A 12,737-nucleotide genomic window follows, 5' to 3' on the forward strand; every position below is an offset into this window, starting at 1 on the left:
CTCTGCATATGTCTCTCCCTCTCTCTGTGTCTTTCATGAATAAATAAATAAAATTTAAAAAATAATAAGTGGTTCACGTTCTTTGTCCTCCTTTGTTCTTTGTTCCTGCCTCCAACCTGCCACCTGGAAAATGAGCAAACATGGGCATATCCCAGGAATGGCAGGGCAGCTAGCAGAAGCTTGGGGCCCTGAAGACTATACAGCTGGATTTCACCTAAGAAGTAAACTACTATCCATTTTAAGGCATTGTTTTTGGGGGTCTCCATCAGTCACAGGAAACTCAATCTAACATTGAAACTTTCCTCTGGTGCTGAGACTCTCTTAACCAAAAACTGCTCATAATTATTGTAATTTTTATTTTTTAAGGATTTTTCCTACCTTCTGGGGTTTTTTGTGTTTGTTTTTGTTTTTGTTTTAAGTAGGCTCCATACCCAGCATGGAGCCCAACTCAGGGCTTGAACTCACGACCCTGAGATCAAGAGTTGGATGCTCAAATGACAGAGTGACTCAAGTAACCCCTTCCTACCTTCTCTTTTAATGTTTTCACGGACCCCACTTTACTTTTTTTCCCCTCTTCCATCGCCTTCTACTGGTTTAACCAAGAATTCTTCACTTTCCCTTTTTTTCTTCCTCTATGGATTTGACTGTCGAACAAAACATTCTATTGCTATTTTTATACATTGATTACCTTTATTTTTTTTTCATTGATTACCTTTAAATGGTTAACAAACTCTAAAGCTGAACAGTGAATCCATCCTTCTCTAGGAAAGAGGAGAAAAAAATTTCAGCATGTCCAAAATACCCCCTCTCATGTCCCATTTTATTTTGTCTATTATTTTAGTCCCTCCTTTGTTTTGAAAATCCCCCAAGCTAACTTTTTAAATTGTTAATCCTTCTTTAGATCCACCAATGTGTTTACTGATCACTTTCTTTATTTTTAAGATTGTATTTATTTATTTGAAAGAGAACAAGCAGGGGGTAGGAACAGAGGGAGAAAAAGTAGACCTCCCATGAGCAGGGAGCCTGATGCTGCGGGGTTCGATCCAGGACCCTGGGATCATGACCTGAGCAGAAGGCAGATACTTCACTAACTGAGCCACCCAGGCTCCCTTACTGATTGCTTTCCTGATCATAATTTAGTACATACTTGCCTTCATTCTGATCTGGATTTCCTTTTTACTGAAGCCATTCCTTCAAAGAGAGCATGTGGGTGGGAAACTCTTCTCAGCCCTCCTTTCCTGAAAAAAAAAAAGGTGATGTTTCACCTTCATTCTTGAATAATGATTCAGTGAGGTATAGGCTTCTTGGCTGGCAATGACTTCTTCTCTGCATGATGAGCAGCTTATTTCATTGTCTTCTGGCATCTACTGTAGCCAACAAAAAGTCTTCATAAAGCCTCATTGCTGTTCCTTGTAAGTCAGCTGACTTTTGTCTTGAGTCGTTTATAAGGTTTTCCTTTAGAATTCTGCAGTTCCTCTGAAATGCACCTAGATTCTCAGTTGTTCTTATTTCTCCTTCTCAGGCTCCAGGGGGTACCTTCGATCTGAGCACTTGTCTTTGTGGAAGCCTTTAAGTTTCAGTCCTCTTGTCTTTGAGGATCGCCTCATGCCCACTCTATAGTCTCTCCTTTTGAGACTCCTGATGACTTTTAACAACACGTTAACACTTTCCATCTGTTTATCCGTCAGTGCTACTTTATGGGTGATTTCTCAGATTAGCTTCCAATTCATTAATCTTCTATTGAATTCTGTCTAATATGGTGTTTAATTTACCCCTTGATTCTTTTTTTCACTCTAATGGCTATATCCTTTATTTTTATTTGTTTTATTTTTAAAGATTATATTGATTTATTCACGAGAGACACACAGAAAGAGGCAGAGACACAGGCAGGGGGAGAAGCAGGCTCTATCCCAGGACCTGATCACAACCTGGACGGAAGGTAGACGCTCAACCACTGAGCCACCCAGGCGTCCCATCCTTTATTTTTAGAAGTTCTATTGGGTTATCCTTTTTAATCTTCCTGTTCTGTTTCATACTATTCTCACCTCTCTCCCTTCGTTTACCTCATTTGTGGTGGCAAATACTCATGGTCTCTTCCAGATGGTCCTACTACTTCTACTTTGGGGTGCTGATTCTCCTGTTTGTTGCATCTGCCTAGTCTCCCTCACGGTGACCTGTTCTCTTACGTGATCACAAGCTCATCTTCAGAAGGGACGACGAGGTTATTTGTTTGCTAAGCCCATTGTGTCCTGGGTTGAAGAGTGCCCTTCCAGTAGCTTCTTTCTTTCTTCAGCATTCCATACCATGGAAATAGATCACTCTCCTGCCTAATGTGCAAACCTGAGTTTCATGTTCCTTGCGGGGGGAGGGGGTTGCGGTAGCTTTTTCCACTCAAGGCCCTGGACATCCTTTCCACTTCCTCAAGCTGGTAGGTTGAAATATATTTTGGTCCCTTTTCAGGAACAGGGTAGCCCTTCGAGACCCTGGAAGATACTCAGGCTCATGTCCCATTCATCAGCCCCTTACAGGTCTTCTGTCACTCATAGGTGTCAGAGCCCAGGCTCCTGAACCTCTCTCCAAGCCTGAGATCCCCATGGTGTCCCCTCTCTCCCACCACCTAGCTCTGAGTTCTTGCTTTGTCTTTAGTACCTGGAGTCATCCCTGACTTTCTTTCAAGTTAACTTTTTTATTTTAACATTTTTACACAAGTAATGGGAGGCACCCAGCCACCCTGCCATTTCACCATGTTACCAGAATCCCCCCCCCAACTCTGTCCCCCATTTTTGAATGCTGCAGTGCCAGGGAGCTTGCTACCTCCCAAGAGTCTGGAGAGATCCAAATCTTGCTCACACTGGAGAAGGACAGGCAGCTGAGTGCAGGTTTCCTCCAGGCAGCCCAGGTGGGAGGAAGCTGAGGATGTAGGCAGATGGGTGACATCATGAACCACCTCTCCAGCCAGGTGTTGTCAAGGACTGAAGAAGCCTGGGGGCTGCTGGGTCTCTTCCATTCTGGGGCTTCATGGGGTGGGTGTACAGTATGAACCCTGCTGGCCTGGGGCCAGAGGAGTAGCATGTTCTCCCTTCTGGAGCCTCAGTGGGTGAGAAGCATCATCACAAATTCTAGAGGAAAGAAGGAGCAGCGCTTGAGCCAGTCCTAGTCAGGGATCCTGGGAGGTGCTGGGCTCATCCCGGGTGCTGTAGGGGAAGGAGACTCACCATCAAAGTCTACGGTGCCATCCCCATTGAGATCCACTTCTCGGAGCATCTCATCCAGCTCAGAACCCACCAGTGGCTCCCCCAGCAGAGCCGGTGCTGCCTGTCGCAGCTCTGCCACTGTGATTCGTCCATCTTTATCCCTGTCAAACTAGGATTCCAGCAGGTTCAGCCCCTCCTGCCCAAAGCTGGCTCTGCCTGGACCTGTCTCCATCTTGCCACCTTGCCACATTCTGTGTCTGGATGCCCCCACCTCTGCCCGCCCACCCATACCTTCCACCTCCTCCCAGGCTGAGACAGTAGGCCCCCTCCTCCAGGAAGTCTCCTTGGGTGGATCTCCCAGCTGAGAGCGAGCTGGACCCTCTCCAACCCCTCCTTGGGCCTCCAGAGGCTGAGGCTCCCAGTCTCTCTGACATAGGTGGGAGGCCTGCAAGTGTGCTGTCCAACCACCCACCCAGCACCCGGCTCGACCACACTCCACACCTCTCGGAAGGCAATGCGCAGCTCCCGAATCCCCAACATGTGTGCTGTCTCTTCCCTGAGCTTTGGGCTCATCAATTCTACAAACTCCTCGAAGTCCACGCGGCCACCCACTGCGGACCCAGGCAGAGTGTCACATTGGAGAGGGCTGGGACCCAGAAGGGACATCACAAGCGCCAGCCTCTCCCCAGCTTTGCACCCAGGAAGGAACGTCCAGCGTCCATGCCCTCAGGGCAGGTAGGAGGCTGGAGCCCCATCCTCCACAGGGACGACAGGGAGAGATGACTCGGTGCTCTCAGCAAAGCACCTATGTGTGGGAGAAGGAGACCAAGGTTTGGAACCAGGCACCCACAGGTTCGAACTCTGCCTCTATTGCCAATGGGGCATAGCCTTGGGGTGACTCACTAAGCCTCCTTCCTCATCCTGGTGCCAGGATGAGAGAATTGATTCTTGGGTGCTCTTATATGCTGGAACCCCATGGACAGCAATAAATGCCCCTCAAGAAGCATAGGCATCAGGGCACCTGGGTGGCTCAGTGGTTGAGCGTCTGCCTTTGGCTCAGGTCGTGATCCCGGGGTCCTGGGATCAAGTCCCATATGGGGCTCCCCACAGGGAGCCAGCTTCTCCCTCTGCCTGTGTCTCTGTCTCCCATGAATAAATAAATAAAATCTTTAAAAAAAAAAAAAAAGAAAGAAAGAAAGAGGGGATCCCTGGGTGGCGCAGCGGTTTGGCGCCTGCCTTTGGCCCAGGGCGCAATCCTGGAGACTCAGGATCATGTCCCGTGTCGGGCTCCCTGCATGGAGCCTGCTTCTCCCTCTGCCTGTGTCTCTGCCTCTCTCCTTCTCTCTCTCTCTCTATGTCTATTGTGAATAAATAAATAAAATCTTTTGAAAAATAAATAAAAATAAAAAGAGCATAGCATCTTAGAATCCATGCCATCCATTATAAAAAGTACCAATGGTCAAAGAGCAGCTTTGCAAAAAAGAAAAGAAGCATGGCACTAAATGTCCCATTTGGGAAACCATAGAAAAAGCAAATGCAGATGTCCTGGAATGAAGGAAATCTGATATTTGACAAATTAGCTAATGATAATCACACAAGTGCCAGCCTATCTGACATTTAATCGTAAGGAGTGGCCAGGGTTCTGTCACACTAGGCCTCACTGAGCCTCAGGAGGCTCTTTTCAGGGACCTCAGGAGGGTCAGAGAGATACAGAGATAGCCAGTCAGGTGGCTAGTACCAGCAGGGAGCATCTTATCACAGACAGAGGGGTCCTGAACCCAGCCTCAAGGGTCTCTCTTGGATCGCTGGTGCCTTTCTTGACCTCGCTGCCCCTACACCCGACAAGGCTAATGTCAGACTGTCAGAATGCCCTCGAAACGGTCACACACTCCTACCATCACCCTGTGGACTCCCAGAGCCACCTCCCACCACCCTCTTGTCATCCCCCAAACAATGAGACTCAGAGAGGACCAGGGCTGCCCAGCCTCAGCACAGAGCCAGGCTTCCCACCCCACCCCGCCTGGGGCCAGTGGGGGTCAGCCACTGACTGCGCATCTTGACGTGCTGGGAGACCTCGATGAGCTCCATCTCGGTGGGCATGTAGCCCAGCGTCCGCATGCAGTCGCCCAGGTCCCGGTAGCCGATGTAGCCGTCCCGGTCGGTGTCAAACTCCTCAAAGGCAGCCTGAAGCTCTGTGGGGGAGGGAGTTCAGGCCCAGGCAGACAAGCTCAGGGACACCTCCCACCCACCACTGCCACCAGCAAGGGCCACTCACCATCCAGCTCCTCGGGGCCTAGCTCACGGTCCTGGAGAGGCAGAGTCCAGCATGTCCCTTGGGCCCATCCTTCCTCCTCCATCCCTGGGTCATGATGGCCTGGGCAGGGCCAGTCCCACATGGCCAGGAGAAGGCAACTGAAGTCCCATAGGCCCCAGAAAAGAGATGACCACCCCCCTTTCTGATCCTGGGGCCCAGAGCTCTCACAGAATCCTGGGTTTGAAGTCTAGCTCTGCCCAATACCCAGGCTGGCCCAAGACCAACCCTTCCCCAAACTGCAGAAACTCTGTGCCTACGGCTCAGGCTCCTGGATCTGGAGCAGAGTACTAGGGGCCTAGTACTAGCCTGAGTACTAGGGGCAGGGTGTGTTGAGTCCAAGGGCACAGTGTATCCCCCACTCTCCACCCTCATCCCCAACCTGGGTCCCACCTGACCTTTCCGAAGATGCGGTTAAGCAGAGGCCCGTATGTCTTCTGAGCTGCATCATGTTGGGGGACGGAGCGATGCCGGTGGGACTGGCGACGGGTGGTTGGGCCAGCGGCTGCAGCACCTGTCTCCTCCTGTCCTTCCCCAGTTCCAGAGGTTTTCTTGCTGCCTCCTGGGGCCTCGAAGCCAGGGACTTGGTTCTGCTCCTCAGAGCTGCCAGCACCCTTCTGGGAACCTCGGAGCCCCTTCTTCTTGCTCCTCTTCCTGGTCAAAGGGAGGCCCTCAGCACCACCCCTGGAAGCCTCGACCCCCACAGGAGGCTTCTGAGAGTTGGGGGCCAGGTCTGGGCCATGTGGCCCCCTTGCCTGTTCTGTGGCCATATGGGGAGAGACGACGAGGCCCAGAGATGCGGCACCAGGGAGCACCCTTGGTTCTCAGGAACCATAAAGCTGCTTACACACCCCTACCCTGAGAGCTGATGGCCTGGGATGGAGACTTGAGGGGGATTAGGATAAGTGAGGCAGGCAGCCCAGGCCCTAATCCCAGCCCTCTGCCTGGGGGTAGAGCCAGATGGGTCAAGAGGACTGTCCTCACCAACAGGGATGCCAGGACACAGGGCTGCAATGAGCTTCCAACTCTGGCTCTATCACTTGTGAGCTGGGAGATCCAGCAATTTCACATCTCAGTCACCTTGTCTATAAGATGGGGGTAATACTGCCCAATGCCAGTTGTGCGACACAGGCAGGATTTAGCCAGAGGACGAGGGAAGTCACGTCAGAAGGAATAGTGTGGACAAAAGCTGGCAGGTGGGAAAGAATAGGGCGAGTTGCCCACGCAGCCCCTTCACGGGGCACCTCATGGCCAGAACAGAGGGTATGTGAAATTGAAGAAGCGAGGCCAGATCACAGAGTCCTTGAATGCCAGAGTGAGGGGCATGGGGGTGACGTCAGAGGAGGTGGACCCTGGCAGGGTGGGGCAGGGGGGTGCAGAGTTTACCCTGAAGCAGAAGGGCCCAGGATGAGGGGGTTTTGGCCACCTGGTTCTGTCAGGGATGGGGTGGCCTGGCTGGTCACTTGGCCCCGCTAAGCTGGGGTTAGGGTTTCCCAGTGAGCAGCCCCATGAATGATTGATGTCTTTTCAGCTTGGGTTTCATACCAGCCGCCTTAGCGCCCGCCAGGCACCATGCAGCAGGCCCCGGCGTGGGGCCCTACGGATGGCTGGACTGCAGGGCAAGCAGGCACGCCCTGCTCCTTCCGGCCAGCAGACTGCACCTCACAGGTAAGCCAGGCCTCACCTCTGGGGGCTCAGGGGAGCCCAGGGCTCTGATCCAGTAGAGACTGGAGCTTGCAGAGTGGGGTCTGTCTGAGGAGGAGCCCTAGGAGAGAGGACACCACCAGGCTAAAGGCCAAGGGGCTGGAATCATGGGGCCACCAGCAGGATCCAACCTTTCTGAGGCATCGACCTCCTCCCCTGACTCAGCGCTGGACCTCCGAGGGAAAGTCCCTGGGCCAATGAGGGAGGGTGTGGGCAGGGTGGGTGAATGGGAGGGGCAGCAGGCCTCTCAAGTCCCAGCTACCCCATCCTAATCACACTGCTGAGCCCCCTACCCCTGCTCTGTTTGGTAGCCTCAAAGGACCACCTTCTCCCAGAGAAGTGAGAAGAACAGGGCCACAGCTAGGGGTCGAGGATGATGAAAAAGCTCAAGCTGGGACAGTCCTCCTGGCCCCCAGCCTGCTGGGCCCTGAGTTACAGACCTCACCCTGAGTTCATGAGCTGCTCTTGCTGTGGGGAAGGGTCTCCTCAGGCCCAGGCTCCTGCCCACCCTTGGACCCCCCTACAGGCCCATGGGACCCTGAACCTCCCCCTATTGGAATCTAAAAATGCTTGAACCAGGATACCAGATGAAAAGGGGCCTCCAGTGATCTGACCAAGCAGTTTGCAAATTGTCTTCCCAGGAGCCCCAGGGGCACTCCCCCTCCTTTAATCTGAGCACTCCATCCAGTTCGCGTGAGAGTTCCACTATAATATTTTAGTAAAAAAAACAATTCACCAGCTTTATTTATTTATTTATTTATTTAATTTTTATTTATTTATGATAGTCACACAGAGAGAGGGAGACAGAGAGAGGCAGAGACATAGGCAGAGGGAGAGGCAGGCTCCATGCACCGGGAGCCCGACGTGGGATTCGATCCCGGGTCTCCAGGATCGCGCCCTGGGCCAAAGGCAGGCGCTAAACCGCTGCGCCACCCAGGGATCCCTATTTATTTATTTTAAAGATTTTATTTTATTTTTTTAAGATTCATTTATTCATTCATTCAGAGAAAGCGAGAGAGAGGCAGAGACACAGCAGAGAAGCAGGCTCCATGCAGGGAGCCCAATGTGGGACTCAATCGGGGGTCTCCAGGATCACACCCTGGGCTTCAGGCGGCGCTAAACCGCTGTGCCACCGGGGCTGCCCAAGATTTTATTTATTTATTCATGAGAGAGAGAGAGAGAGAGGCAGAGACACAGGCAGAGGGAGAAGCAGGCTCCATGCAGGAAGCCCGACATGGGACTCGATCCCAGGATTCCAGGATCATGCCCTGGGCTGAAAGCAAGCGCTAAACCACTGAGCCACTCAGGGATCCCCAATTCACCAACTTTAAACATATGTTTGAAAGCCTCTGGTTTAGTCTACTTGGGGACACCAGCATTCCATGTGGCAAAATGATTAGGTCTGAGTATCAGGCCTCTGTCCTGCATCTGACTGAGCAAATCTCTGGTCCTCTGAACCTTCCTCTCCTCACCTGTAAAATGGATTGTATGAGGACTAGATGGTGTGACCTATTTAAAGTTCCTGGCAGAGGTTGACTATGCAAAAGGTGATAATGATGGTTCAGAGAAGGACAGTGACTTGCCCAGAGGTACACAGCACCCTCTCTCATACTCAGCCCCCCGTGATTTCATTGATTCTTCAGGCACCCACTCTGTAGCCGACGGCACACTGGGGACCTCAAATGGACGCTGCTATGGAAGCCAACCTGGGTGCTGCCGACCACGGGCCCCGCACAGAGCTGGACGATGAAGACTACTACCCCCAGGGTGGCTGGGACACGGTCTTCCTGGTGGCCCTGCTGCTCCTGGGGCTGCCAGCCAACGGGCTCATGGCGTGGCTGGCTGGCTCGCAGGCTCGGCAGGGAGCGGGCACGCGGCTTGCCCTGCTCCTGCTCAGCCTGGCCCTCTCCGATTTTTTGTTCCTGGCGGCAGCAGTCTTCCAGATCCTGGAGATCCAGCACGGAGGGCACTGGCCGCTGGGGACGGCCGCCTGCCGCTTCTACTACTTCCTGTGGGGTGTGTCGTACTCCTCGGGCCTCTTCCTGCTGGCCGCCCTCAGCCTGGACCGCTGCCTGCTGGCGCTGTGTCCACGCTGGTACCCCGGGCGCCGCCCGGCCCGCCTGCCCCTCTGGGTGTGCGCCGGGGTCTGGGTGCTGGCCACGCTCTTCAGTGTGCCCTGGCTGGTCTTCCCCGAGGCCGCCGTCTGGTGGTATGACCTGGTCATCTGCCTGGACTTCTGGGACAGCGAGGAGCTGCCGCTGCGGATGCTCGAGATCCTGGGGGGATTCCTGCCTTTCCTCCTGCTGCTCGTCTGCCATGTGCTCACCCAGGCCACTGCCTGCAAGACCTGCTGCCGCCACCAGCCACGGCCCACGGCCTGCCGGGGCTTTGCCCGCGTGGCCAAGACCATTCTGTCCACCTACGTGGTCCTGCGGCTGCCCTACCACGTGGCCCAGCTGCTCTACCTGGCCTTCCTGTGGGACATCTACCCCGGCTACCTGCTCTGGGAAGCCCTGGTCTACTCCGACTATCTGATCCTGCTCAACAGCTGTCTCAGCCCCTTCCTCTGCCTACTGGCCAGCGCTGACCTCCGTGCCCTGCTGCATGCAGTGCTCTCCTCCTTTGCCGCGGCTCTGTGTGAAGAACGGCCGGGCAGCCTCACGCCGGCTGAGCCACAGGCCCAAGTGGACTCTGAGGGTCAGACTCTGCCAATGGCAGGGGCCCAGCCTCCAGGGAACCCTGTGACCCCCCCACAAGTGGACCCTGCAGCCCAGCCCCAGTTGGATTCTGTGGCTCCCCCACAGTCAGATTTTGGGGTCCAGCCTCAGCTGAACTCCTCAGGCCAGCCACAGGTGAACCATGAGGCCCAGCCCCACGTGGACTCTGTGGCCCAGTCCCAAGTGAGCCCGAAGGCCCAGGCCCCTGGATCCCCTGCCAGCTCAGCCCCCAGACCCTGTGATGAAGTCTCTTCTGCTCCATCCACAGATCCCACCCCAGGAGCCCCTGAGAACCCAGCAGTGCCTGCTGCCTCTGACGGAGAAGGCCCCACCAGTGTCCCCTCAGAGGAGGCTCCTGGAACAGGCCCCACGTGAGGGTCCCGGAAAACCCAGGCCCATCAGGGCAGTGGAAGAGTTTGGGGGAGGCAGAGGAACCAGCCAGTCAGAGAGAAGGGAAGCTGTAGAGGAAGTCACCATGGAAAACCCCACCTGGTCCCTTGGGCCTGGCAGGAGGACTTTGGGGAAGTGAAAATGAAGCACCAAAAGTCCCAGGCAGTTTGTCGTGAGCGTCGTGTCCCTATGCAGGTCCCACTCAGCTTTTCCACACTTGCCCCTATGCCCAATGGCTCAGCAGTCGGAGCCAGGGCTAACCTGCTGTACTCTGCCATCCAACAGCCTGGACCCCTACCTCAGGCTGCAGGACAAAGCCAGCAGGGGTAACTTCCCTGGGCTGAAGCTGAGCCTCCCTTTCATCCTTCCCTCCCTCCTGTCCTCCCTGCCTCACCCAGAGGAGGGAGGCCCTGCGGAGGAAGGCATTCACAAGCCAGCAGGACCCTAGGGCCCTAGAGCCCACACAGGCTGGCCTGGCACGGCCAAGCCCTGTCTACCAGGCCTCTGCCCCCAACGGGGAGTGAGACCAGCAGGACTTCCCTCTGCAAGGCAACGGGATTCCACTCAGGCCCTGGTGGCTCTGGATAAGCCATTTCACCCTCTGAGCTTCTGTTACATCTGCCATTGTGAGGATTAAGTCAGAAAGCAAGTGAGGCACTCAGCTAGAGCCTGGCATGCAGTAGGGCCTCAGTGAGCAGAAGTTCTCCAACTACTCACTGCCATCCAGAGGTGTCCCCGCAGGGGAGGAAGTGCCACCTGGCCTGGGCCTCTGGGGTCCTGTGAGCTTTGGGGCAGGTCAGCTGTGCCCATGACTAGTTCTGGGCCACAGAACCCCGGGGGCCCTGAGAGAATACAGGGCCGAGTCTGTGCCTTAGATGGCTCCAGAGGACTTCCGTGTTGGCTCTCTCCACTCAGGGGTTCAACTAGGGTCCACCTTCCCTCCACCCTCACCTCCACCCACCATGGTCCTGCCTCCAGTGGAGCCCCTTCTGTGCACTCAGCCCACAGGCAGAGAGGCAAGGATGTCTAAACAGAGAGCTCTGGGGACCAGTGGCTCCAGAAACGGTATAGGCCCCCAGGAGGTCACACAGCATCTGGGGCAGAAACCACCTCTTCCCTCTCAAGGTGCAGACACTGCAAGAAAAAGTAGGAAGTGCTGAAGTTATCACTTCCGCCCCCCTCTTCCCTTTCACACCAGCGCTCTCTTCTGGCCACCCCCCCCCCCCAAGCTTTCCCTCACCATCCTGTGTTCCAAAACCATGAGCCCTTTCCCCTTTTAACCCACCCCCACCCCCACTCCAGTCCTTAGCCCTTAGCTCAGCGATGTGACCTGCAGCAGCTAAAAGCTGCCCCTACCCGTAGGTATAAATGACAGACATTTCTGTGCTGCCCTTCCAGGGGTGCTTCCACTTGAAAAAGGCAGAAGGCAGTGCAGATGGTCTGAAGAGGCACAGGGAGATCTGGGTTCTGGTTGCTAGGTCCCCTTTCACCTCAGTTTTCTCCTCTGTAGAATGGGATGGTAATGTTCCCCTTGCAAGGGCTGCTGGTGTCATTAACTGGCCCCAGGGGTGGAAGCCACCTGAATGGTTGCCAATGCCAGGGGCATAATACCAGCATTTCCTGGTAACAGGACTATGGATGCCAAAGCTGCAGGAGAGAGATTTCTGAACAGGCATGAATTTGCTAAATTCATTCATTTATTGAGCACTTGTTAGGTGACCTTTCAGTCAGCCTTCCATTCTGGAGACACAAGGGTGGGGTTCACGGCATGGCCTCTGGTGTCCTTTGGGGGTTATTTGAATCCCAGCTTCACCACTCACCAGCTGTAGGATCTTCAGCATGGCTCTTGGCTTCTCTGGGACTCAATTTCCTCTACTCTAAAATGGGTATCATATTAATGGTCCCCATTTCCTAGGAGTGTTAATCCCTATGAAGTACTTGGATCCTTACCTGGCACAGAGTAAGTGCTGCATAATTGTTAGCCATTAGCTTAATCATACCAGTGGGTATCCCCAAGCCTCACTCAGGCCTGGGATCAACACTCGCTCATGGGCCAGAGCCCATGGGCAGCATCCTGCCCACCAGGCATTGTCCCCTCCACGCAGACTGCCTCTTCCTCCCCCTGGTGCACACTCCCTGGAAGCAGGGTCTGGACTTGTGTCCTCCTTGGGGCACTTTGCATGCTCTTCCCCTTTCTCCCAGATAGCGGTCCCAAAGCTTTTACAACATGACCGGCAGATCAGGCACTAAAAACCCCAGTGCCAGCCACCTGTCCCCAACTCTGTTCCCCATTCCAAACCTAGCCTTTTGGAGAGCGGGCCAGCCCCACTTTCAAGGTCCCTGAGGGGAGATCTCACCCATAATGGGTAATTGCTATCGAGGAGAAAGAGCAGTGCCATGAAGGGTTTCACGGGATAAAGA

At 54.2% G+C, this 12,737-nt stretch overlaps 2 protein-coding genes across 2 annotated transcripts; one reads left to right on the forward strand and one right to left on the reverse strand.

Annotated features, from left to right (window-relative positions):
- Positions 1-3,090: 3,090 nt before the first annotated feature.
- Positions 3,091-6,275, reverse strand: CABP4 (calcium binding protein 4). Its single transcript, XM_041723611.1, has 6 exons — positions 5,904-6,275; positions 5,470-5,500; positions 5,243-5,386; positions 3,696-3,805; positions 3,216-3,363; positions 3,091-3,119 (listed from the first exon to the last, which is right to left on the reverse strand). Exons 1-6 carry the CDS (start codon positions 6,273-6,275, stop codon positions 3,091-3,093), a joined length of 834 nt encoding a protein of 277 aa, XP_041579545.1.
- A 2,616-nt stretch (positions 6,276-8,891) lies between these two features.
- On the forward strand, positions 8,892-10,301 carry GPR152 (G protein-coupled receptor 152). The gene has a single exon (XM_041773743.1). The coding sequence runs from the start codon at positions 8,892-8,894 to the stop codon at positions 10,299-10,301; it is 1,410 nt and encodes a 469-aa protein (XP_041629677.1).
- Positions 10,302-12,737: the final 2,436 nt, after the last annotated feature.

Source organism: Vulpes lagopus, chromosome 11, assembly GCF_018345385.1.
Source record: "Vulpes lagopus strain Blue_001 chromosome 11, ASM1834538v1, whole genome shotgun sequence".
NCBI classification, from domain to species: domain Eukaryota; kingdom Metazoa; phylum Chordata; class Mammalia; order Carnivora; family Canidae; genus Vulpes; species Vulpes lagopus.